Here is a 25604-nt window from a genome sequence, read left to right on the forward strand (position 1 = left end):
TATGCTGGAGTCACCCAACTATCTAATTAAAAGCAGCCATTGTAATCTCTCACAATGGGGAGCAGGGATTTCTAATAAGACCTGTCAGACACGCACGCACTTAGTAATTACAAGCGAGCATCATAAAGCTCATGCAAATGTGCAGGTGAACTATATTTTTAGTCAGTCAATTGTTCTTGTCTTTTTCCGTTTCTGTTAACAACATGCAGTTTAATCAGTCGGTTCTTTGTAATTGTTTTGTTCTCATTAAGTGGGCAAGAGACACTGTATTGCTAGTTAATATGGTTTGCCAAAGTATTGAAAATCAGATACTAATCGGCACTAAAGCTATTATCAAAACTAGATCTTTGGGCTGTATTGGTACTACAAAAGTCACATTCATAGGACAGAAATGAACCTTTCCTGAATAGCTTTAGAATTTAGATACAGATACAAGACTGCATGATATTATAGAAAAACACAACACAATTACTTTGTACTACAATTAATTAAATAATATTTTAAATTGATTTTTTTTATTATTGCAGTATCAGAATTGGTATTGAGTATTGTGACAACACTAATATTGCTGTTCCAATATAGGTATCAGTGATATCTGAATATTTGCATGAGCTGCACCTCTGTGGCATTACCAATTTTTCCTCAGTGCATCAGATTTGTCTTTTTAAACAGACTAATGAGTACAAATTGAAACAGAGGAGCAATTAGACTAAAAATTTGGCTTTATTTTTACATAAAAATGCAACAAATTATTTTTGATTTCGGATAAAAAAATATTGTTAGTATTTTATTTATGATGATGATTATTATTATTTTTGTTTACTTTTTGTCATTTATGAATTTGACTATAACTTAACATAAATCTGTGAGCCTTGCAGTTTGACAGACATCATATAATGTAGTCTTAATGTATCCCTATGGGCCTACAGGGATGGTCCGGTATAGATTTTATATTATAGGCCATAGGTTACTCTTTCAGTCCTGTTACAGTTGGGTTAGCATTTGTAAACACAAAATACATCCACACAGTTCTGTGTTAGTAAGTTTGTGAACAGTTGTTGGAAGTGTCTGGGAAGACCCATCATTCTTGGGCTGACCCGAAATTGAACCTACAGCCTTTTTTTTTTTTTTTTTTTTTTTTTTTTAACAAAAATATTGTCTACTAAAGTACATTTTATTGCAGATAGCAGACCAAGACCTATTATGGATGTAGCTGTTAAAGTTACGATTTTCCCCCAAGAATGAACTCCACAAGCTGAAGTTATTATTAGTTGTGTTGCCATAAATAGAATGCAATTTTCTCAATGTTGTGCACTAATGTGAGTTTTGGACATGATCCTCCCTGCCTACAGTAAATCCAATGACTTCCATGTGGTTGTGGAAGTCATCATTAAAACAAGTAAAAGTTGCCAAACAAGACTGTTCAAAAGCAGTTTTTTCAGTCAAATACTTTAACCAAGTGCCTCACATTAAGACTGCAGTCATTATTTTAAACACACCTCATTTGCATGTTTCGCTCTTGGTGGTAAATGCAGCTTGCCAAAAAGTGCCATACAATATTCATTTTGACAACATGACTGCTTTCTGGAAAAAGGGTTTCTACAGAGCTGGTAATGTAATTTGTTATGGTTAGATACAGAATTAGAAATGAACCAAGAACACAAATTGCCGTAAAGTAGGAATAACTTGTTTTGCTCTTTCTATTTCTAAATACTCTAATCAGTATTCACCCAAAGCATATAACCCGATTTATTCAGCAAAAAATTAGTGCAACACTTTTCCCATTTCATAAGAGGAAGCAAAAATATATTTTATTCAAACTATATATCGGGAAATGAACTTTATGCCAAATGGTAAAAACGTCTTTGTAGTTCAAACCTAATGTGCATGCTTTTGTTCTGTCCTCGGGCAAGACATTTCACTTCAGACTGTCTCAACTGAAAGGCAAAAGACTAGAGTTTGCAAAAAAACTACTACGCAGTTAATCAATTTTTAAAGTCAAATAGTCAGTGATAACTTTGTGGCTTGTCAGTTCCCTGTCAGTAAAAGCATGTAGATTTCAAATATTGTATAAATAAATAAATAATAATACTGAAAGTCATGTATTTTTATCCATATTAAGACTAAATTAAAAGAGACCAGAGCGTAATTTTGGTTTCACAATAAAGCTAACAACAACTAGTGTGCTATTTTGAATGCACTCTTCCAGATTTTTGGACAATGTAACGTTTTATAAGTAGATGCAGACAACACGCAGTGGACAAGAGCTGCTTATACTGTATTATCTGTACTGGGGCAAGACAAATTTTGCTCGAATATATTATATATATATATTATATAATATTAGCCAGGCTGGCTCCACCATTTCATTTCTCACCAGCAACTACGTCAGGAATCAAAATACAATAGACGGTTCGCAAAAACCCTGGAAGTGCAAGTTCGGGCACCAGCCAATCAGTGAAGAGTCATATAGTCAGTATTGTCAACGATTCTTGAGATCGAGAACTTAAAGCCAGAATAAAGAGAATGTTTGTTGAGTTTCATCAAAGAGAAAGACGTTATTGCCCTTCTTCCTACGGGATTTGGAAAACGCTTAATATACCAGTTAGCCCTGTTAGCGGCACATTACATACATCACGAACAAATAGCAGCGATTGGTTAAATGATAAAAAGTACCCGTCTACTGTCGAGCTCACAAAATCTCAGGCTGCGAGGTCAGACAGTTTGTACGAAGTGAAGCGAAGTAAAACCGGCTGATGAATCAGGCTAGTAAAATATCAGGTACAGGACCAAAATAAGAATAATGTGATCACCCATTCACGCAGACACTGGAGGTGAGGTGGGTTAAGTGTCTTGTCCAAGGACACAACAATAGTATTGATCTGTGGCAGCTGGAAACACACCGCTCTACCAATGATATTTTATGTTAAGAGCAGGTTTTGAACCACCAACCTTCAAAACAGTTGACAAACACTCTACCGACTGAGCTGCTGTCACCCCTGTAATCCCTCAGGTGTCCAGGTAGGATCCATAGCCAAAGAATAATTCAATTCCGTCAATTCTTTTCAATTCCATCACTCTAAAACTTTTGTCCAGTTGACAGAATAGATTTTTTCTTTTGCTATAATCAATAAATGCAGAAAAAAAACAAAAAACATGGATTTCAGAATGAGCGAGCATTATAAATCAAACAGGTGCACTATACTCCAGCAGTGGGACTCTTCACCTGGACTCCCTCTCTATATCCTTGCACACAGTCCGTTGGCCCCGCTCCAGAGCTAATAACTGTCTGCAGCTCCCCATTGCCCAGTCAGGGGTTGTGGCTAAATATGACACTTTGATAGGCTGTGATCTTTGGAGACGCTCCCTGCCTTTGGTGCCTGTCTGGATTTGTTCCAGGTTTAATACTTGGCCCTTACTCACCCGTGTCAGGCCTCTTTGATCACTGCACCACAATGCCAGCCACTAAATGTTAATTATACCTCCTGCACAAACGCTCGCATTGCCTCCGTCGTAAATACACTAAGGCCTCTGTGTAGCGCTATATCTTCGGTCCGCTCCTACGTGTCGGCGTTTTATTTAAAGCTAAGGGCAGTTTTCCAAGTTTGTTTCTAAGCTAAATGAATTTCACCCAATTGCCGGGGTGGGTCACAATGAGTTACAATGACTGCTAAGGGGTGGCAGTGACTCAAATGCTAAAGTGGTCTTATAACTGTTAGAATAGCTACAATTCCAAGCATACTGTTTTTAACCCTGCAGATCAACATAAACTAATTGCTGAACATAACATACTTCTCTTGCTAGATGTAATTACAAAATAGGAAGTGAGCATGGGGGCGCTTCCGACTCCATCGACTCTATTTCCAGTTGACTTTACTTAGACTTTACTTGTCACTACTCTCTCTACTGCAGTGAGCCTCGTCATTTTGGTTTTAAAATGTTCGAATTAACCCGCTTTACATGATCCGAGCACGAAAATAAATTCCTATTCCTCAGCTTCAAATTCTCTCCTATAACCGTCACTCTCTATGAGCTTCATTTGACTGGAGCCAAACGCTATGGGTGACACCACATCCCCTTTGTCCACTTCTTTATACAGTCTATGCTTCCTCTGGATTTGACCTGTAAATCTGCCCAGTGACTGCTTGTTTCCATGGAGACGGATACGTTTGAACGCTTTACTCTGGAACATTTGAGGCATGGAGGCAAGCATTGTGGCCGACCCTCCACCAGGAAAATTGGAAAGTACACCCTTAACTACCCACCTTTGGTCAACTGGTCTAATCCGTAATACAACATTTCCGCGGGTCCTTGTGTAATTTCATGAGAGGGCACTTGAAGATATTCCAATAATCCTGGACTCCGGCTCTTCCTTGCGCCCCCTTTTGGACCGTTTCCAAGCCCAAACAGACGGCGCGATCCCTCAGCGGACACTCCAAGACACGATTCCGGGCGGCGTTCCAAATCCGGGGTCCTGCCTGGTATTAAACAGATTTCCGGAAGAATGAATGGACCTGACCTTGGTTTTGCCGACTCTGGGCGAGCTTGAAAAGGATGGAAATGGGAAGAGAGAGGAAAGAGAGACAGAGGAAGTATGCAGCTCCTTCTGAATCTGAATTTCATGAGTTTAAGACATGGCTTCTATTTTAAAGAGGAGAAACACATTCAAATATGGACACTGGTGGAATATAGAGAGGCAATGACCAGCGTGTTTCTCAACTTCTCAGAGTGTGAAAATATGAGATGGTTCACGTGTCCAAAACCAGCCACATAACTTTAAATATAGTTATATTATCTGTATAACTTTAATGGTTAAAGTTTGTCTACTTATTTGTCTCCATGGAGATGATGTTGATTTTAGAGCCCGACCGATATATCGGCTGTCCGATATTATCGGCCAATATGGGCACCTGGAGACATATCGGCTATCGGCTGATATGCTTACTGATATGGGCCGATATTTCACGTGGGCATGTTATACCTCGTTATAAAGCTTAGACTCTCTACATTATATCATTTAATCCAATTTACAGACAGATAAATGTCCTAATATGTGGCTCCGCATCAGTATTTATCTACGGTGTAATTTGTCTGTGTCTGTGTCCATACTGTCCCTGAACACACCACCAGAGTGACGTCACTTCACTCGCGTGTGTTTGTTTACACCCGCAGCCGTGCGCAACACTGAGATTATATTCTTTTTCGGACAATCGGTTTGAGTCTGGATTAAAAGGACATTTATTAGTGCAGACTTGTGATGTGAGGAGGAGCCTGTGTGAGCAGTGAGTGTTGGAAATACATCGACTTTGAAGCTAGTTTAGGTTTTGTTAGCGATTAGCTGCTGTAGCTCCCGCACATAAACAGGCTGTTTTCTATTGGTCTATTGTAAAGTGATTATATTGGCTGTATATTTACTACTGGACCTGCATTGATATGTAAATAAGCTGTGAATAGACGTGTGAATGATTCACACTTATACATATATTTTTTACCGCGGTGCGCACGTTTTTACGGCTAAAGGCTAATAGCGATAGTTTACTAGCTAGGAGTTATGGGTCGGTCGCGATCGAAGCGGCTCTTAGATCCGGCTCTTTGAAGTGAACAACCGGAGCATGTTTCTTATTGGGAGCCGTGTTTTCTCTTTTTCTCACTTTTTCTCTTCAAGCCGCGTAGTTTGACAGCAGCAGCGGCTGAAAACGAAACTTTCAGAAATCTGCGTGTGCACAGGATAAAAAAAAGTGCATATTTGGCTGCAGTTCAACATAAAATGAATAAACCAGGACTAATCTTGGGCTCGAGTGAAGAAGAAAGATAGAAACCGAGTCCCGACACTCAGTCCTTGTTCAGTTCTGGTTTAGTCCTGCTTGCAACAAAACAATGTCAAGAGTCGCTTGGGAGCTGAAAGAGCCAGCTGCTTTAGTGAGCCGAGCCGGTTCTCCAAAAAACAAAACAAAAAAAACAACAAACTGGAATACCCATCACTAGCAGTGACAGTAACAGTAGCTAGAATGTGATGCAAAAATGCCATTAGGCCAATCTACTGTATGTAAATATGATGTAAAGAGTCAAAATAACAATAAATGTTGCCTAAATAAACCCAATTTAGAATCCACTAGAGCCAAACCTAAGTTTGTTAATCAATTCAAGATTTACAGTGAATTTTTACATCACTAAATATATCGGCGATTATATCGGCTATTGGCAGCTCCAACTTCCATTATATCGGTTTCATATCGGCCACAACAAAATCCATATCGGTCGGGCTCTAGTTGATTTATCTATAATATTCCACACTTGAACATGAACTTATCCGTGGAAACGGAAATAGCACTGAAATGCCACAGTACAAGTCAAATCTGTGGAGAGACGACCCCACTCACAGTAACCACATGTATTTCTAGGTGTTTTGTAAAATAATGCTGTGTTTTGAATAATGCATACTAGTATATTTCTTACTGTGCTGATTCCAGGGACCCCAATTATATCTCCATGGACCAGGTAGCAGACACACTTACCCAGAAAAGTTACACACTTCACCTTTAAAGGGCAGTTTAGAATTTTGGACATAGGACCTAATTTCCTAGTGAGCCAGAGTGTTGGAGATGTGTGGAGACACTTTTTTAAATAGTCCATCCAGTAATTTTATTTGGAGAGGTCACTGGTGCTAGGCTAGCGCATGTCAATTTAGCCTGCCACTAAAAACAGTCTTACCCACTCCACAAAACACACGAAGCAAAACGATCATAATGCCAGACTGTCACTGTGAATGTCTGGGTAAATAGAATAATTTTAGAAGTAAAACCAACCTTGCATTTCAAGGATTTATGTTTGAGCAGCAGTAGGGAGTTGTTCTTCCTGATAGAAAGCCTGGCAGCGGTGGACTGATATATGAGAAAATAGTCCCTCAACATGCGATGATTCATGCCATGCAAGGTTTGTTTTATTATTATTCTATCAACACAGACATTTACATCGACAGTCTGGCGTAATAATAGTTTTGCTTCTGGTGCTTTGTGGAGTGGATAAGACTGTTTTTAGTGACACGCTAACTATGGCCATTGACATGTGCTAGCCTAGCACCAGCGACCTCTGCAAATACAAGGACTGGATGGAATATTTTTAAAAGTGTCTCCACACATCTCCAACACTCTAACTCTAACTAACTAACTGGGCTAACTAGGAACTGTGTTCCTATGTCCAAAATTCCAAACTGTCCCTTTAAATCTGTACCTCTATTCTCAGTATAAAATCTTCCAGCAGATCTCTGTCATTGACAAGAAAAAAAAAAAAAAAAAAGACTAATACATGACTTTGAGTTGATTTTCCAATAAATGCTCTTTTATCTGGGGTTTTAAAATCCTCCCTTGGTTGTTGTATTGTTGTCATGCCAATGGAAAAATGCTCCCTCTTCAGACTATAAATAAGCCTGTATTTTCAACACTACATGAAAAATAATAAAGATGGCAGTGCGTATGATATTTGACGTTAAACCTTCTGCAAATTTACACAAGTATTTTAGATAGAGAATCAAATTAAAACATATCTTGGCACATCACTTTGCTTGGTTTACAAAGATAATTAAATTTTCCTTATTCCTTTCACATTCTGATTTCTCAGAATCCTCATGCGCTGTGTTGAGGACAGTATATTCTACAACTCACCAGGCGCATGTCTATTTTTATAGACCACCAGACGCAACTATAAAAGACCCCCACCGCTCCTTTGTACTGTCTTCCTCTGTCTGAATACGAATTACCGAATGAAATTACTAAAACCCTTGCACAATACTCTGTGTAACTTTTCTGGTGGAGGGTCTGCTTTGTCTTCATGAAAATATTATTACTTTGACCACAATGTTCCACAGTATATCATTATACTTATCTAAACTACAGGTGTTTTTATTGCATGAATTCTACTTGGGAGCGGGGGCGTCTCTCAACATGTGTCACCTGCTCTTCTCCATGGAGATAGATTAGTTTAAAGACATACTGTGAAACATTCCAAGCCAATGCCATAGCATCCCCCTGAAGAGAACGAAATGAGTACCATCCACAAGTTTTTTTTCAAGATATTAAAGTGATTTAAAAATATACATATTTAAAGGCATGTTACATGAAATTAACTTTTATGATCTTAAAGTCATGACAGAATGATATTACCTCCTCAAAAACATGTCTACATCTCCAAAGCTCAAAACACTCTGTTCCACCCTGTGATGTCATGAAGCAATAGTTTTCAATATAACAGCTTCCTTTTTACTTTTAGTTCAATAAAGATTGGCAATTCCAGGTCTGAAATCATCCAAATGATTCTAGTGAAGGTGTATGGAGTTTAAAAACACAGTGGAGAGCTTCCTCTATTAAGAGATGAAATCACAGGTTGGAACAGAGTTTTCACTTTGAGAGAAGAAGTCAGTCTAAATTTGCAGGGTTAAACGTGTGACTGAAACAAAACACAACTCCAGTTATTTTTGATGAGGAAACATTATAACATAGATCAGAAAAAAGTGTATTATGGGCTCTTAAAAGTATTATTCACAGCAAATATAGGAGCATAATCTTCTTAAACTAGCTAGTCCTAACCACGTAATGAACGAAAATTCAAAAGTGCTAGTTAAAAGCGTAATAACACTTAATAGTACTGCATTCATCGCTTAAAAGTTGCCCTGCTCCCTCCCTATGAACGCCTCGGCTAATTACATGTGAAGATGGCTACGCTAGACCCCAAAATCTCTCTCTCGCACCTCCAACCTCAGCGGAGAGAATGAGTCATTGAAACGTCCCTGTGCACTTTCACAGAGACACTATGAAAAATTGAAACTTTTCGGTGGACTTGATTGCCTGTCTCTATCAGAAGTAAGAGTGGGAGAAGAAATTGCTTTAATGATACCAGTTATATTTTGATTCAGCACAGCGCTTTTAAATTGATCTCAATGGGAAACTAGAAGGGTACGAGCAGGCCACCACCACAGAGGTAATTAGGTCAGGGGTACATAATTGGTTGGTTGAGCCACATTGCCCTCTTAAAATTGGCCAAAAAAAAGAAAAACATTACATGACATGAAAAAGCGCACTTACCCTTGTAGTGAGAGGTAGTATTTTTTTTTTTTTTATTGCAATGTTAAAACGAATAGTCCATGAATAAAAAGGACTTACAGATATGTCTCTACTATATATATTAAAGGGCAGATTTGGCTATTTTCTGACATGATATAATGGTTTTTTTTTTCATGTGTGAATGAAACGAAACACAACCCCAGGTATGTTTTTGATGTGGCAAGAACATCTAACATGGTTCAAAGCTCACAAGAGTACATTCTGCGTAATATAGGATCATTAAAAGTGCCGTGTAACTTTTTCATTCAAGTATTGATATATTGAAAAACATTTAATTCTTCTCATATCCGGCCTTGATCTGCTGGCATCACTGGCATTTCTCCGTGGAGGTGGTTAAAGGTCCTATAACAATTTTTATTTATTCAATTAGCACATATAATACTGTATAAGCAGATCTTAAGGTCTGCATCTAATTTTACAGCATTTTTTTCATCTGGTAATCAGGCAGTACATATTAGCATGCCAGTTGTCAGATTTACCTTCATGACAAAACTGGTGTCTGAGAATGTCGAATAACGATCATAAACTCATTCCAGTGAATAATTAGGATGCTCTGAGATGCATAAGGCAACAGAGGACTAACTTTGGATCTTTTCACTTAATGCCATACTATGTAAAATTCCAGGCAATTTATAACATCTCCATGGAGGTTTTTATTAAATCATGCAGTGTCTTGACTTGTATCATTCAAGGCTAAAGGTCTATTACTGTTTATTTCATTAAATGTCCTAACTTATCTTTGAACATATATTTTCTGTACATTTCTTACACACTTACTTTATATTTATTTCCAGCCCTATACTTTTTTACCACGGCACTGACATCTATACTTCCTGTACAACTTTCTCCCTTGGAAATGTCTCTTACTCTGAGCTGAGGTGAAGCACAAATCTTACCTGAGGGTCCCAGGAAAACGCAAATAAGACAATCATATCCTTACACAGTATACGGCACTATATTCTACACTGATGCCTTGTCTACCTCAAAACTCATCCTGCACTGTTATGAGATCTGACAATACGTTTTATTGGTGCAGTGAGAAGTGAAAGAAAGAAATGTAATGTAGTTTATGCCAGCCATACTTTCTACGAGTAAAGTTGTGGGTGAGGAAATTGATCAAATGAACCAAGATGAACCAAGAAATGAACTGAATGTAAATGTGACAAATACTGTTGTTTTCTTTTGTACATGAATGAAATAGCTTTTGCATCTATGGACTGGAAATAAGTAAGATAGAAAGTGATAGAAATTGGATATACAAGCCAATTTCAGGAATTATACTCTACAATCTGATGCAAATAATGCCATCTACTTCTGCAATATGTCTGCTACCTGCTTGAAGATGTTATTGCGTTGCCTGGAATGTTCTACTGTATGACTTTAAACTTATCTATATGGCATTAATTTCATTACCGGTTCAAAAATACCTTGAAAAACATTATTACCGTGAATGGGATTGCCTCTCCATAGATCTGACCTGTAGAGTACCCTGCTTGTCTCCATGGAGATGGATAAGTTTAATGCTGTACTGTGAAACAATCAAGCAGGGGACGCACCCTTCACCAGACAGTTAGTGTAGTGAAGTCTATGGCAAAACTGTGAACCACTTGCCACATTTCAAATATATTTTTATTAATATTGTTAATAAACACCAGACTGTACGAAATCCAAAAATGTGGCCAAAAAATTGTATTTGACCTTAAACAAGCCACGAATTATGAACAAGGTGTTTATCTTCCAAATATAGTTTTAGCAGTTGTTTATTTTTCACTTCATGGTTTAATTTAGCCAGTTCATTGCCAATAATTAGTGTTGGGAGCAATACATGTAAAATGTGTTTAGTTACAGAATACTGAATGTCCAATTTTAAAATGTATTTTGTAATGTATTCCAGTCAGAGTACTCTATTCTGAATACTTAGAATATTTTTGCATTGAGTTTCATGATATTACAGTGAGAAAATAACACATGTAATATATAAATGTTTTTGTTATGCATCAATTTATGTCTAATTAGAGCTGAAAAATAACACTCGTTGCAAGATGTATGTTTTCTTTTTTTTCTCTTTATTGCGTGCAGTTCAAAGCCAAAACTGCACGATGGAAGTACATATTCATGTATTCCTCTTAATTAAGGAAAGTAACTGCATTCTGAATACTGTTATGGTGCTCACATTTTGTATTCAGAGTAATGTTTTCGGTATTCTGTTACACTAATTCTCAATAATAAACATGCTGTATGTGGACAATTCTGACAGAAGACCTAAAACTGACAAGGCCAGTGCAATTGAAGGAATTTTGTCAACTCTAGGCCCAGTCGTTTCAAATCCTCAATAATATATTTTTCAGCCTTTTTAAGAAAGGGGTCCACAACCAGCCCTACTAAAAGCATGTGGTTTGGTTCAAGTTCAAAGCTGGGCTACTTTTTGTGTGGCACTAATGAAACTTTTTTAAAAGCTTTTTCATTTTTAAGGACAATTCCTAAAACTGACCCTTGGAAAAAAAAAAAAAAAACATAATCTTATTTAAAAAAAAAAAAAAAAGCAAGCCCCGAATGCACCTATGTCAAGATGTCCTCTAATGTTTTGGGCCCACTGCTGAACCACTGATAACTAAAAGAGGTGATTTGAGTACATCAGAACAGACCGGCTCATATTTGAATCTCACTGTGTGCTGTTGCATGGAAACGATCAGTGCACGTCTCACACAGATGTTGGTACGAACGCAAATTACAGCAACTTCTAATGAGTGAGGAGGGTAGCGAACATGCTTCACCGTATGGTAGGACTCTGTGAGGGAATGCTTGGTTAGTGTCAAAGCACAGAAGTTTGGAGTTTGTAATTGTGATGGTTTAGTTAAAGGTCCCATATTACGCTATTTTCTGATCTTGTTATAATGTTGTTTCCTCATTACAAACCTGGAATACCTAGAATTGTGTTTTGTTTCCTATTTATTCAGAGCTTTTCTCTTAAACTGAAAACACTCATGTGGTAAAACAGTACTCTTTAAGTAGAAAGTTGTGTTCACCTTCACTGGTTTGAAAAGCATTATTTTTTATTTCAGTTTATATTGAAATTCATTGAAAAAAAAAAAAAAAAAATTAAAGTGCTTTATCTTTGCTTTAGCAGTTCTTGGTAGATGTCCCTGTGTTTAGACATGGACAATAATGTGCAAAAGTGGTAGTTTTCAAAGCAACAAAATAGGCAGGAAATGTTTTCAAAGATTTGTTTTGTATTGATGTATTTTCAAAACTGCAGTGATAGAGGAATTGTTGTTGCTGTTTACATTACCATACTTTTTTCCTAGCTGTTTTTATATGTCCATTTTTGTTTGCTCCAACTATGAACATGTTAAAAATAAACCCCTCAGACTTTTCAGCAGGTCTCAATTTCTAATAAAAATACTTTTACTTTTCAATAAAAAATGTAGTGGAGTAGAAAGTAGGGATGGGCATGATTAGTCGATTAATCGATAATTGATCATTAAGAATTTCATCGATTACGTTCATTTTAATCGACAAACCGAATGTAGGTTGCTGTGCGTAGCGTAGAGTGACCAAACGTCCATGTCCAGGGACAAACGGGTCCGTACATGTAGCTCTCTTCACTCAGAAGGAGTGAGACACAAACAGTTTGCAATGTGCCGAAGCGCAAATGCGTATTTAACGAGGACTTGTACAAGAAATTCCACGCTTTCCGTTCCGGTCAGGACAAGTGTGAGGCCATGTGCAGTGTACAAAACAGCACATATGTGTCGGTGTCCAGTGGGAAAAAGTTTTGCCAGGTGACAGTAGCGCAATGTCGATGACGAGTCCCAACCTCCCACCCCCCGTACGGTGTCCTGGTTTTGACAAACGCAAATATGGTCACACTTACCTGTATTCCACTGAGTTGTGTCGCATCAGCACACAAGAGCTGTTTTTTTTTCCTTCTGTTTTTTTTTCCTTTGCTTAGTTTATGCTAATTAGCCATGCGGTTTTAAGTTTCGTTTCTGTGAGAGTTGCGCAAAGCTGCAATAAACACATTATAACCTCAAACGGGCTTATGTCGCTCTAGAGTGGTTATGGTTTATATGTTGTAAAGTTGAATTTATTTATGCAGATTAGTAGTGCAGATAGTAATAATAATGATGGTAATTTTTATATAGAAACGTTAATGATTAATCGATAATCAATTGTTAATTCTCCTGACGATCGATTAAGAAAATTTAATCGAATGCCCATCCCTAGTAGAAAGTACAGATACCTGCTCTCAAATGTAATGAAGTCAGAGTAAAAAGTATCCACCAAAATGTATGTAACTAAAGTAGAGATAACTAAAATGTATACTTAAGTTCAGTACTGCTTTTACTTTGTTACATTCCACCACTGATCAAGTATTTAAGTGTAAAACAAAAAGTACTTAAAAGGGAACATGCAAGATATAGGACATTTCTGCTGGACTGCCATAATATTGTTTGAATATTGTACATTGGAATAACCACACTGTTAATAATACTATCCACCTTTACTACCAACTCCTTCTATTTACAACCTTGAATATGCTTATTTTTATTACTGTCCTTTTGTCATTATCTCCCAGAGTCCAAAAGTGTGTAGTTTAGCTGTATTTTGGGTGAACAGACTTGTGGGTGATTACTGGTGTGGCTGGGCGTCATGTGGTGTTGTTTTCCATCCATGAAATGTCAGTGAATGTCAGCGCTTGTGTGTTTCACCACAGCACTGTTGTACTATTGAGTTATTGAGAATGTGAACAGTGTGAACCAGGCCCGTCTTCAGAATAAACCATGTCTGCGAATCAGTCCATTACTCCAAACAACTCCACATAATCAGTCCAAAAGCTAGACGCACGCTATTTAATTTATACAACTCCCAGAATGCAGTGCTTTGAAGAATACAAATCGAAAGAGCCCATTCGTGCTTTTGAAGGCAGATAGATGAAAATTATGTTTAATTGTCATAGTTATAATGTCAAAATTAGATGAGTCTTTAATGATCCATAATGCCATCGCCAATGACTAATGAGAATTAAATATTAAGACATGTTCTCTTCAGTCACTTTTAAGCCACTGTTTAGCTGTCAGTGACTTATTGAAAGACAGCATTTACATAAAATGGGCTTTTTGCAAATGTGCTCTTGGTGTAAATAGGAGTTTTGTATTCTGGCCAATGCAGTGTCCCAGAAAACAACAAAATAACGTGGCCAGCCAACCAGCAGGATCAGTGCAAGCAAAACATATTCAAATAACATTATGCAACTTTTCTAACAGCAAAAATATAGCCTTGAAATAATTGAAATGTGAAGCCACAAAAACATTTTGGACAATTCTTTGACCTTGGACACAAGGAGACGGTGTTCTCTTTCAAAACACTTGGATTTGGGCACCCACCCAGAATCTTGACTTTTATTTACTGATATATTCTAGTCCCTGCACATTGAATAATTTTATATTGTAGTCTGTAAACAAATTTGCTGTACAATGCCTTGAATACTTTCAGTTTTTCAGTTTTATTTTTCAAGGTTTGTAGTCTTTTAAGAATATTCTTAGTCACCTACTAGCCACTGTACAGCTTGCTACAAAGTGTCTATCCTTATTAAAGCCTTATTTTTCACTATTTGTTATTATTATTATTATGTATTAGTTTTCATTAGCTATAATATAGCATGACGAAGGTGTAGTTATTTGTGTTACCAATTATACAGTCACTCATTTATTACTTTTGTTCAAAATAAATTATTTAAAGCAGATCTATCTTATCCACTCAAAATTGACTTGATACATTAATGTCTGAGTAAACTGTATACTCCTATAATCAAGATTCATTGCTCCTATCAACCCCCATTTTCACCGGTATACAACTACTGCTCTGTACTTACTTTGTTATCCAATTTTATTTTCTTAAATCTGTGCGACACCGACAGTAGGATTCAGCTGCGCTGCACAGACAATCCACTACTTGCCAGATGATGTGCAGCTATCACTACGAGGTGCTGACAGCTACGGTCTTTGTTGTGATGACGTTTATGGATATGTCAGCTCCCATTGGACGTTACAGTTCTCTGACGCGGAATTCAGCAGACTTGTTTTAAGTTTTTTAGATCAATATTGTGATTTAAACTGTCCTAAAAATTATTAACAACATCCATAACAATATTAATATTAATAGAATATAGTCGACTAAAGTACATTGTATCTTTTTTAAAACACCTCCATCCCCATATATTATTATTAATATATATATTAGATATATTATGTTTTCCTATACAATCACAGTATTATTGATGGCAATAGTAAATATGTTCAGTCCATGTGTCCAATCACATTATACATAACATTTGAGCCCTGGCATTATAACATGTAGAAACCTTGAGTGACTCCGGTAAAGCTGCTGACACCACAACACATGCACTTAAGAGGAGGCAAGAGTCCAAGGTTTGGGCTTGTCATTTTGTCAACACGTTAGACCTGGTATCAGTCTGAGGACAGGGCCAGAGCAACAAACAAAGAGCAGAGTGGAGCTCTGTCAAACTGTAAACACACTGTCACTCCACATCGGGCATGCAGCTGCTGTAACACTCAGAGCAGGGCCAAAGGTGAGATAAATAACTGCCTACAGAATACCTTTAATGTAGTGGAATTCAGGGCTTTGTTTACTGACTGGAAAACTATTGTAATAAGTGGTATTTTGAAATCTACTTTTCCTTGATACACCACTCTATATACAAGTATTACAATTTTAAGCCTGTACCAAAGAGTGTAAAGAAGTGGACTAAGGGAGTGTGACATCACCCTTAGAGTTCGTCTCCAGTCAAATGAAGCTCACGAGGCTAGCAGTTATTTGGAGCCAAGTTCCATATTAGTAATAGGAATTTATTTATGGACAAAACAGTGAAATAAAAACACCAGCATCATGTAAAGAGGGTTAAACTGTTAAAGAGCTTGGATAATGTCTCCCTTGCAATTTCCAATCTCTACTGAGCATAAGTTAAATGGTAGCTGTTAATTTGAAAACTACCGCTTCATGACATCACAAGGTGGAACAGAACATTCTGAGTTTTGAAGATGTAGATAGACTAATATTATTATGTTTTTGATTAGGTAACAGTGTTATAACATGGCTTAAATATGACAAGAGTTATTTTTTCTTAATATAGGACCTTTATAAGTATAATGGTCTGTCAAAATGTGAAATTTGAAGTGTGTTATTATTACATAAAATAATATAACATACTTGCATACAATGACACAAAAAGAACTGTTGTTAAAGCATGAACTACAATAAATAAGTAGCAAAGAAGTTTCAGATCTCACCCTGTGCAGCTCAAATCTAATCATATTACAAATAAATAAAACAATAAAAAGCCTGTGTGTTTGACTGTGTTTTATATTCTTATTACTTTTATTTGGTCTTAAGATTTTACTGTGGTTTTATTGGTCTTATTTTACAAGAGCCAATTTGGCTATTTATGCATTTCACAGCGCCGTACTTGGGGAAACTGCTTTGCTATGGAAATAAACCATGTTGGATACCCCTATCAATACATTATTACTGCAACTTTTGATTTTACAGTTAGGAGGTGTAAACTTTTGCCAGACATAAAGCTGATTTTTACAACATGTCTACTTCCCCACTCCCACCTCACACTCTTTTAATCAGTATAGAGAAGGCCTCTGGGGTGGCGCTGTAATGGGTTATAATCAATGTCTCCTCTCTGATTGGACAGCGCCTCCGTCTTTGTTTATTTGTTACTCTTGTTGTTGTCTCCAGGCCACAGACCCGGACTTGGGTGAGAGCGGTCAGGTCCATTATCGCCTCGTCAACCACCAGAGACTGTTTTCCATCAACGCCACGGGAGCCATCTCCACGGCAGCGCCACTGGACAGAGAGGTAATGGGCTTATCAATTACATGACAAGACAACAGCATCATGTATGGTGGATGGATTTCAAGAGTGGCTCTGAACCGAGGCACCTGTTTTCTTAAAGGCACACTAACTTTTCTGCTGGCCTGTCTGTGTCAGTGTTATTGCTTTGTTTAGAATGTTCTACAATATCGCCTCTTGACAGATCTGACCTGCATGCAGCTTGGCCTGGTGGTGTCACCTTGTGAAATAAATTGAGATAAATATGTTTACTACCATACTAAGGAACATTCTCTAGTCTAGTCAAAGCATTAATATTTCCATGGAGGCAAGCTGGTGGTGGACCATCAACCAGAGAAGTTACATAATAATTTAGATAATATTCCACTATTCAGAGATGCTTCAGTGTTGGTAGATACTCACACTTTATTTTTCCTGTGAATGTTATATTTAAAGGTACACTATGCAACTTTTCTGTCTGGCAGTTACCTCCTGCTTGTCTCCATGGAGATGTGTTTGTTTTGCCTCGAATGTTTCAGAATATGGCATTTAAATTATCTAAGGAGAAAAGGCCACATTAGAGGCCAAAATCTATAAAGAGGTAACCCAGTCACTGTAAGAACCATATGTTCAAGGTATTTTTGAGAATTAAAAACACCCGTGATTTTAAATTTAATGCCATGTTGTGGAACTTTCAAGGCAAATCAATAACATAGCCATGTAGACACACAGGTGGCGCACTGCCAGACAGGAAAGTTACATTTACATGTACAGTGTACCTTTAAATAACATCCACAAGGAAAATAAAGTGTGAGTATCTGTATCAGACCAAAACTGAAGCTGCTTTGAATATTGGAATATCATCTAATATAAGTTTTCTGGTGAAGGGTCTGCCACAAGTTTGTCTCCAAGAAAATGTTAATGTTTTGTTGATATGAGATGTACAGTGCACCTTTAAGGACCAAAAAAACACAACATTTTCTGACAGAAATTCTTCTAAAATATCTCAAAACACATGAATCTTAAGTGAACGCACAACTTAATCACTGTGTCCTTGGCCCATTACTGAAACATTTCACACTATTAAAACTATGCTCAGCTATCACTTTTGCACACCTCACTTAGCTGTTTTTCGACTGTAGTAAACCTCCAAAACTCCCTTGTGCAATCTTTTAGGAGAGAGGACACTACTTCCTGATCGTGGAGGCATCGGACAGTGCGGTGGACCCCCGTAGATCCAGACTGACCCTCTTCATCAAGGTGCTGGACGTGGATGACAACAGCCCAGTTTTCACCCAGCAGCAGTACCGTGTGGAGCTGCCCGAGAACAGTCCCAAAGACACCGTCATCCTGGAGCTGAAGGTGAGTGAATGCAGCGCCCCCAAGGCATCCTACTATACTCTGCATTATGCATGAATGTGTTTATGAGAGCGCTTCAGGGTGAGATTTTTTTATGGCCATTTGGTGAATTCCAACGAGTCAGGAGCAAATCCCTTGAGAGGAAACATTTGAAGACTGTATTTTCTGGGAGGAATAACATACATTGTGAATACAGGCTTGGTTATGTACTATCAAATGTCAGCAATAAGATTTTCATATATTGCATATTGTATATTATTTATAAAGAGATAAAATGTAATAAAATACAGATGTGCCTTTTGAAGATAGAATACGGACGTACCATTGTACCTTTGATCATAGCAATGTCTAAAGGTGCATAATGCAACTTTTCTGCCACTTGCTGTTCTCTGCAGAGATGTTATTGTTTTGCTTGGAATGTTCTACAAAATTGACAAAAAATATTAATATTTATAACATAAGGAGAGACTTAAAGGTGCACTGTGTAACTTTTTTGGTGGAGGGTCCACCAGCTGCTTGTCTCCATGGAGATATTACTGTTTTGCCTTGATTAGTTCACAATATGGAAATAAATTTGGTAATCACAATGGAGACAGGTTGATGGTCAGAGCTATGGAAAAGCAAGCCTGCACATGCTAGGAATTCATGTTTTAAGGTGTTTTTGAGCTATAAACACTTGCAATTGAATAAATACAATGCCGTTATGCTTTAATGCCCTAAAGTGGAATATTCCAAGCAAAGAAATAACATTTTCATGGAGACAAGCAAGTAGAGGACCCTCCACCTTAGAAGTTACATAGTGCACCTTTCAAAGCTAGGAAAGACAAGATGTGCTTAGACAAAAAGACTTGTATAAAGGGAAAGTGTCAAGTGTTGGTGGTGACGAGAAGGAGGAGATGGACAGGTTGAGGCTTTTAGTTTTGTAGCAGTGGCATGAAAGATGGCAACAATGAGAGTGAAAATATTGTTTTATGTAATGTAACTTGAGTAGTATCTGTTCAACTGCTGAACAGATGCAAGAAGGGGTCACAGTCTACAACTTTCCTTGTAAAACTAACCGCATAGCTTAATTAACATCAACGAAGTTTGAAGTTATTTCAGACAAAAAAAAACACATGCTTTCACATCCTCTCGTTGCCCAGACTCCGCTTCAGTTTGCCTGTAGGACTTAATTACTGCTGTTAATTTAAGCTAAAGCTACGCAGCTCCGCTCATGAATTCATGTAAGCCAGTGCCTCATGTCAGTGCACTGTTAATTGGCCTGACTTTTAGCATTCCAGTCAGAGTTTGAAAAGTATCAAGGCCCGGAAAGTTGGAGCGTGACGGGACCAATTGAGTTACAAAGACTACAATAGTTTTCCCCACTTTGAAATGTGCGATTGTTACACTCAACAGAGCACACCAGGTGGACTGTAAAAGACCAGTACTACAAGCCAATTCACCAAGGACATAATGAAAATTCCCCAATACTGTACTACTACCACTTCAGCTACTGGCAAAAACATAAAATATTCACTTTACCATGAAAAATGTGCTGCTGTTAATCTCTCTCTCTTTGGCTCTTTTTGCCAGAGAAGGACAGAGGGGCCAAAAATGTACTGAAATAGAACTGCGCTGATTTCAAATGATATGAGTCCTGTTGAAGTGAAAATCTGGCAGTTTTACAAAGAACATGAAAGTGATAAAGTATTTGAAGTACTAATTGTTTTGATTAGAGATCGACCAATATGTTTTGGGTTTTTTTTCATGGCTGATGCAGATACTGATTGTTTAGAATTCAGAGAAACCAATGGCTGATCAGCTTTGACGATATTTCTGAGCCTATATGTTGAGCAGATTGTGATTGTTTTCCCCAAATTTTGTCATTTAAATTTGCTACAGGCTCACCCACATCCCTTTTTACCACAAACCTTCAACAGAGCAGTGTAGTCATGTTTTTAGCCCTTATCTCTTTGCACTAGTGTTAAAATAAAGCTTTGTGTGTATTTTTTAGGCAGAATATCCACCAAAACAAAGTATCGACCTTTGTTGCAGATTTAAAGCCAATAGTTGATGCACTAAACCAGGGGTCTCAAACCTGTAGCTTGGGAGCTACCTGTAGCTCTCTACCCCCTTCCAAATAGCTCGCCAAAGGAGTTTGGAATTAAACCATTGTGCTGAATAACAAAAATTTGGTTGAGTACAAGCCTATTACCATTGTAAATGTATCATTTTGAAGGCCAACTTTGTGCACTAATAAATGGACAACGGTTTATGTTTTATAAGCATCTAACTGTACCCAAAGGCTTGCCCTCTTTCTTATAATTGTTTCAATTTCTTGCGGCCGTTAAAATGAGTAGCTCTCTGGCATTTTTGTTTTGTAAAGGTAGCTCACAGGAGGAAAAAGGTTGGAGGCCCTTGCTCTAAACCAGGGGTGCTCACACTTTTTCAGCATTCGAGCTACTTACAAAATGACCAAGTCATAAATGATCTACCTAATACAAAGCCAAGCAAACTGCAATGAAACACTCTGTGCCCCTTTTTTGGACCCTCACCCACAGTTTGAGAAGCCCTTCTTTAAGAGAACTTCCTCTGGCACTTAAGAGAACTTCCTCTGGCACTTTACACAAAACTGTGAAAAAAGTGAAGTAAGATTTTTAAACCTGTTTTTTAAAGTTCCAAACTGGAGTTGCATTCTTTTCTGGTTTTGCAGTGATATTTACCAGCCTCTGCACGTTTACCAAACCAAACGCACATTCGTGACAAACACAGATGCATTTGTGCACTTTTGTTAGGCAAACTTCAGCCAAATGTGGCAGTAGGTCTGTTCTGTAGATCTGCTCTATGCTGTAGACCTGCTTTGTGCCAACACTGTAACACGAATTTAGACTCGTTTTTGCTTCACGTTTCGTCTTGCTCTTCTAATCAGCGCGCACTGAGGAAGGGGCTTGTGTTTCGCTGTATGGAGGAAGGAGCGAGAGCGTGAAAAGGCGAGGGGCGGCGTGCTGACGTGAGGCAGATGGACAGGTAGGATGTTTAGGAAGTTGAACCTGCCCTGTGATGCACGCTGGTACACGAGGGCACACGCTGTTGCAGACGAGCCGTGCATAGGGAGCGTGTGTATTTGTGATGTGCCGTAGAGTCTCCGCGGGTTTCAAATGAGTGCACAGGCTGCACTGAGACGCCCCACACGCTCCTGCACCCCGCTACAAGTTTATTGCCAACAGCAGCAGCCGTAATGAAATATGATCGCACTTGTTGAGTGTCACACCTTGAGTGAGAGACAAGAACGAGTCCAAACGCGAGTCCGAGACGAGACACGGCGATCTACCCACACGACCTTCGCGATCAACTGGTAGATCGCAATCGACGTATTGAGCACCCCTGCTCTAAACAGTCTAAATGTTGGCAAAGAAACAGATGGTCAATGCTAATAAAACAATTATCATGGTATTATAATATTTGGAGAAAAATTTTATAGACATTTATCCATATTTGAGGATATATTTTTTACTGCAAAGGTTTCAAAATAAATGTAATGGTAACATATTTTTCTCTGAATATAATGTGAAATCCAGGTAGGTTCACTACAAAAGAAAACTGAATTTAGCGAATATGACAAAAGTTTTTTAGAAGTAAATGCGTTTGACCACTTAAGTAGCTTCTTCAGTTCTTGACAGGATACTGGTCACTTCCACATATCGTGGTTAATAACAGACTCTTCTCATTGTAAACAACTAAGGTGCGTTAGTTTCAGTGTAACTACCTTCCTTGAGACAGGTATAAGGCAGCAACTTACAGTATCCTGTCAGAACTGCTGCTGGGTTGAGTTGTGAAACATATTCAATACTTATGTGCAATTTTCTTTTTGGACAGAATAATATGTGTTATAGGTGTGATTTGGATAAAAGAGATAAAACATGTTTTCAAATATAATACTAATGGAACTGCTTGTCTCCTTGTAATCCTAGGCGATAGATGCAGACTTGTACTCTAACCTGACATATCGGATCCGAGCGGAGGGGTCAGACCGAGGGGTGGAGCAGCTCTTCAGAGTGGACCCTCACACTGGAGAGTTGAGTGTGCTTCGAGTGCTGGACTATGAGGAACTGTCCGTGTCCACGTATTCCTTCATAGTGGAGGCTCTAGACTCCAACGGGACCATGCCTCCTGGACTGGCCTCGGTCACTGTCACTATCATGGTGAGTGAGAGGATGTGCAGTCACTCTGGGTTAATATTTGTTCATAGATTATGTCCTGTTTTTATTCACTTGGTGCGGCAGTAGCTTAGTGGTGTAGTGTGTTTCCCTGTTTCCAAAAGTTGGGAGTTAATTCCCTGATCTGACCATTGCTGATTTTTATATTTTATTTTACCCATCTGGTCTGTGTATGACTGTGGTCTGTGAGTGAGTCATTGTGCAGATTGGCAGTCTCACTTACGTCAGTCTATCCCAGGGCAGCTGTGGCTACAGAAACGAATGAGTAATGCATGATTAAGAGCCCCTGGTGTTTTATAAGACTACCCCTGCAATATTTCCACTGTTATTCAAATTTCTATTACCATTACTTATCAGTCCACTTTCTAGATGTTTTTGAATGCTAGAAGTGACTTTCCAATATATTTGATCCAGAGAAGTCAAATGAAGTACTGTAACTCTTTATACTACAACAAATAAATACATTCATAAATACATTGGGCTGCTCATCAATCTAATATGACAGTATTTTTAAGAAATGAATGAAATCTGTGTATTTCACATGTATTGTAATGTGCCTGTAATATGTAATGTTTATATATACTGTATATATAAACATTACATATGGTGTATTAACTAGGGATGTAACAATAGCCAAAACAGTGTGATATCTTATCATCAAAAGTTTCACAATAATGTCTTTGGCCATCACAAGTATATCAAATTACAAGGCTCTGCTTAATATTTATTGTTTTGTGGTGCAACAATAGAAAAAACCAAGGGAACTACACAAGGAAACCACGATCTTTTGCTCTGTTTCAGTGCAGACTACAAATAACTGTTATTAAACACTTTTAGATCTCAATTCTTTAGATTGTGACAGAACCAAAAAAAGTAGCTTAATTACTATTTTGTTAGCCTCCACAAAATATCACAATAAATATTGTGCTATGAGATGCATATTGTGAAAAAAAATGTACCAAGAGATTTGGATATTGTTACATCCCTAGTATTAACATGACAATACCAAAAGGTGTGGGGTGTGTGTGTGTGTGTATATATGTATATATGTATATGTATGTGTGTGTATATATATATATATATATATATATTTTTTTTTTTTTTTTTTTTTTTTACAATTGGGGGAAAAAAAGAAATACACAAATGAAGGGTGATCTCATCTGATGTTGCAAATAACACAACTTTTATTAATCCCTATTAAATTCTGATCCCCCATCCTTTTACAAATGCAATAGTGTTGATATATAACATTGTAGTCTCTAACATCAACTGAAGAAAATCCAATATACTGTGTTCTATTCTGTTTCCTCAGGACATGAACGACTTCTCCCCAGTCTTCAGTCAGGAGGTGTACCGAGGCATGGTGGCCCCCAACGCCCTCAAGGGGACCCTGGTTACCACGGTGACGGCCAACGATTCGGACCCTGTGGTGGGCTGTTACTGCTCTATCAAATCCTCTTTTCCTGGATAGTGTGATTGAACAACATTGTATTTGGCCCTCTCAAGCTGAGCCTACTCCAATAGCATTTGATATTAGCCCTTTGAGTTTTCGTCCGCTAATTTTTCGCGATTGTAATAAATTGGTTCACTTCAGATTGTTCCATTGTGAGCCATTATAAAGTCTGCTGTCGTTAACCAGACACTTAATAGGTTATAAAATCCTCATAGCGGGGTCTGAACTCAATTCCACTTTCAATTTGCTGAGTCATTTTGCACTTAATTTCGTAAAATATAGTAGCATAACGAAAACATCTCACTGGACATCATCAGTAAATCTTCAAATAAAGCACTCTATTAGTACGTATCTGCTAAACGTGCCTTGACTAGAGATTTTTTGGTTCGAAAGGCAACTTATGTAGGCATGATTAATTATATTTTGATCCTAATAATTTGGTGCAGTGATAGACTAATAATAATCAAAGTTGTGTGTATTGTAAATAGCAGACACTGTATTGAAGTTGAAGTAAATGTTAAAAAAAAAAAAAAAAAAAAAAACACCTCATAATTAAAGCCAATATTACATCTTTGCAGACATTACAGAGAATAAAAAAAAATTACAGTTGAAGCTAGTTGCATTAAAACCAGATTACAGATAGTTGAAACTGTACTGAAAACTACATAGCAATAGTAATAATGGTACTACTTGTAGTAAGTATAAGTCTTTAATACTTAATAATACATGAACAAAGAATTAATTCCCAATGAACTTATAGTTTAGTAAGAATGATTCAGGCTTAGTAACTACTTAATTAAAGGGTTAGAATTAGTAGTTAGGGTATTAATTAAATAATTACTAAGCCTGAATAATTCTTAATAAATTATTAGTTCATTATGAATTATGAGTATGAATTTCATGCAGATTAAAACTGCAGTCATAAAGTGTTACCATAATATAGTAGCAACAATCAAAGTAGTAATAGTAATTCATTTGGCTTGGGTAACATCTGTAGCCAGGCTGGCGCAATCTAGTGACTCGCTCAATTTCATTTCTCTCCAGCAACTAGGTAAGGAACCAAAATACTCTAGATGGTTCGCAAAAAACCCAGAAGTGCAAGTTTGGGCACCAGCCAATCAGTGAAGACTCATATATTCAGTGTTGTCAACAATTCCCGAGATCGAGGATTTAAAGCCGGAATAAAGAGAATGTTTAGTGAATTTCATCAAGGGCAAAGACGTTTTTGTCTTTCTTCCTACAGGATATGGGAAAAGCTTAATATACCAGTTAGCCCCATTAGCCACACATTATATACGTCACGACCAAATAGCAGCAATTGGTTAAATAATAAAAAGTACCACCCTACTGTCGAGCGAATGAAATCTAAGACTGCGAGGTCAGACGGTTTGTACGAAGTGAAACAAAGTAAAACCAGCTGATGAATCAGACTATAACATCTGTACATTGAAAACTGTACATTTAAAAGAATGTTGTTACCTCATCAAAAACATACCCAGTGTTGTTGTGCTTCATTACACGTTTCACTAAATCTTTATTATCAATCTGTCTACAGCTCTAAAGTTCAAAATGCTCTGTTCCACCTTGTGATGTCATGTTAACAGCTACCTTTTACCTTTT

The 25604-nt window shown here is 37.6% G+C and overlaps 1 protein-coding gene across 1 annotated transcript in view; it reads left to right on the plus strand.

Annotated features, from left to right (window-relative positions):
• Positions 1 to 25604, plus strand: part of LOC110171006 (protocadherin-15-like) — a 290940-nt gene that overhangs the window by 176285 nt on the left and 89051 nt on the right. Inside the window, exons 21-24 of the mRNA XM_055150550.1 lie at positions 16884 to 17003; positions 18153 to 18338; positions 22286 to 22516; positions 23844 to 23960. Coding sequence (XP_055006525.1) covers positions 16884 to 17003; positions 18153 to 18338; positions 22286 to 22516; positions 23844 to 23960 — 654 coding nt within the window. The remainder of the gene's footprint in view (positions 1 to 16883; positions 17004 to 18152; positions 18339 to 22285; positions 22517 to 23843; positions 23961 to 25604) is intronic.

The sequence above is a fragment of the Boleophthalmus pectinirostris genome, unplaced genomic scaffold, assembly GCF_026225935.1.
Source record: "Boleophthalmus pectinirostris isolate CB_2022bp ecotype Guang Dong unplaced genomic scaffold, ASM2622593v1 HiC_scaffold_14, whole genome shotgun sequence".
Classification (NCBI taxonomy): Eukaryota; Metazoa; Chordata; class Actinopteri; order Gobiiformes; family Gobiidae; genus Boleophthalmus; species Boleophthalmus pectinirostris.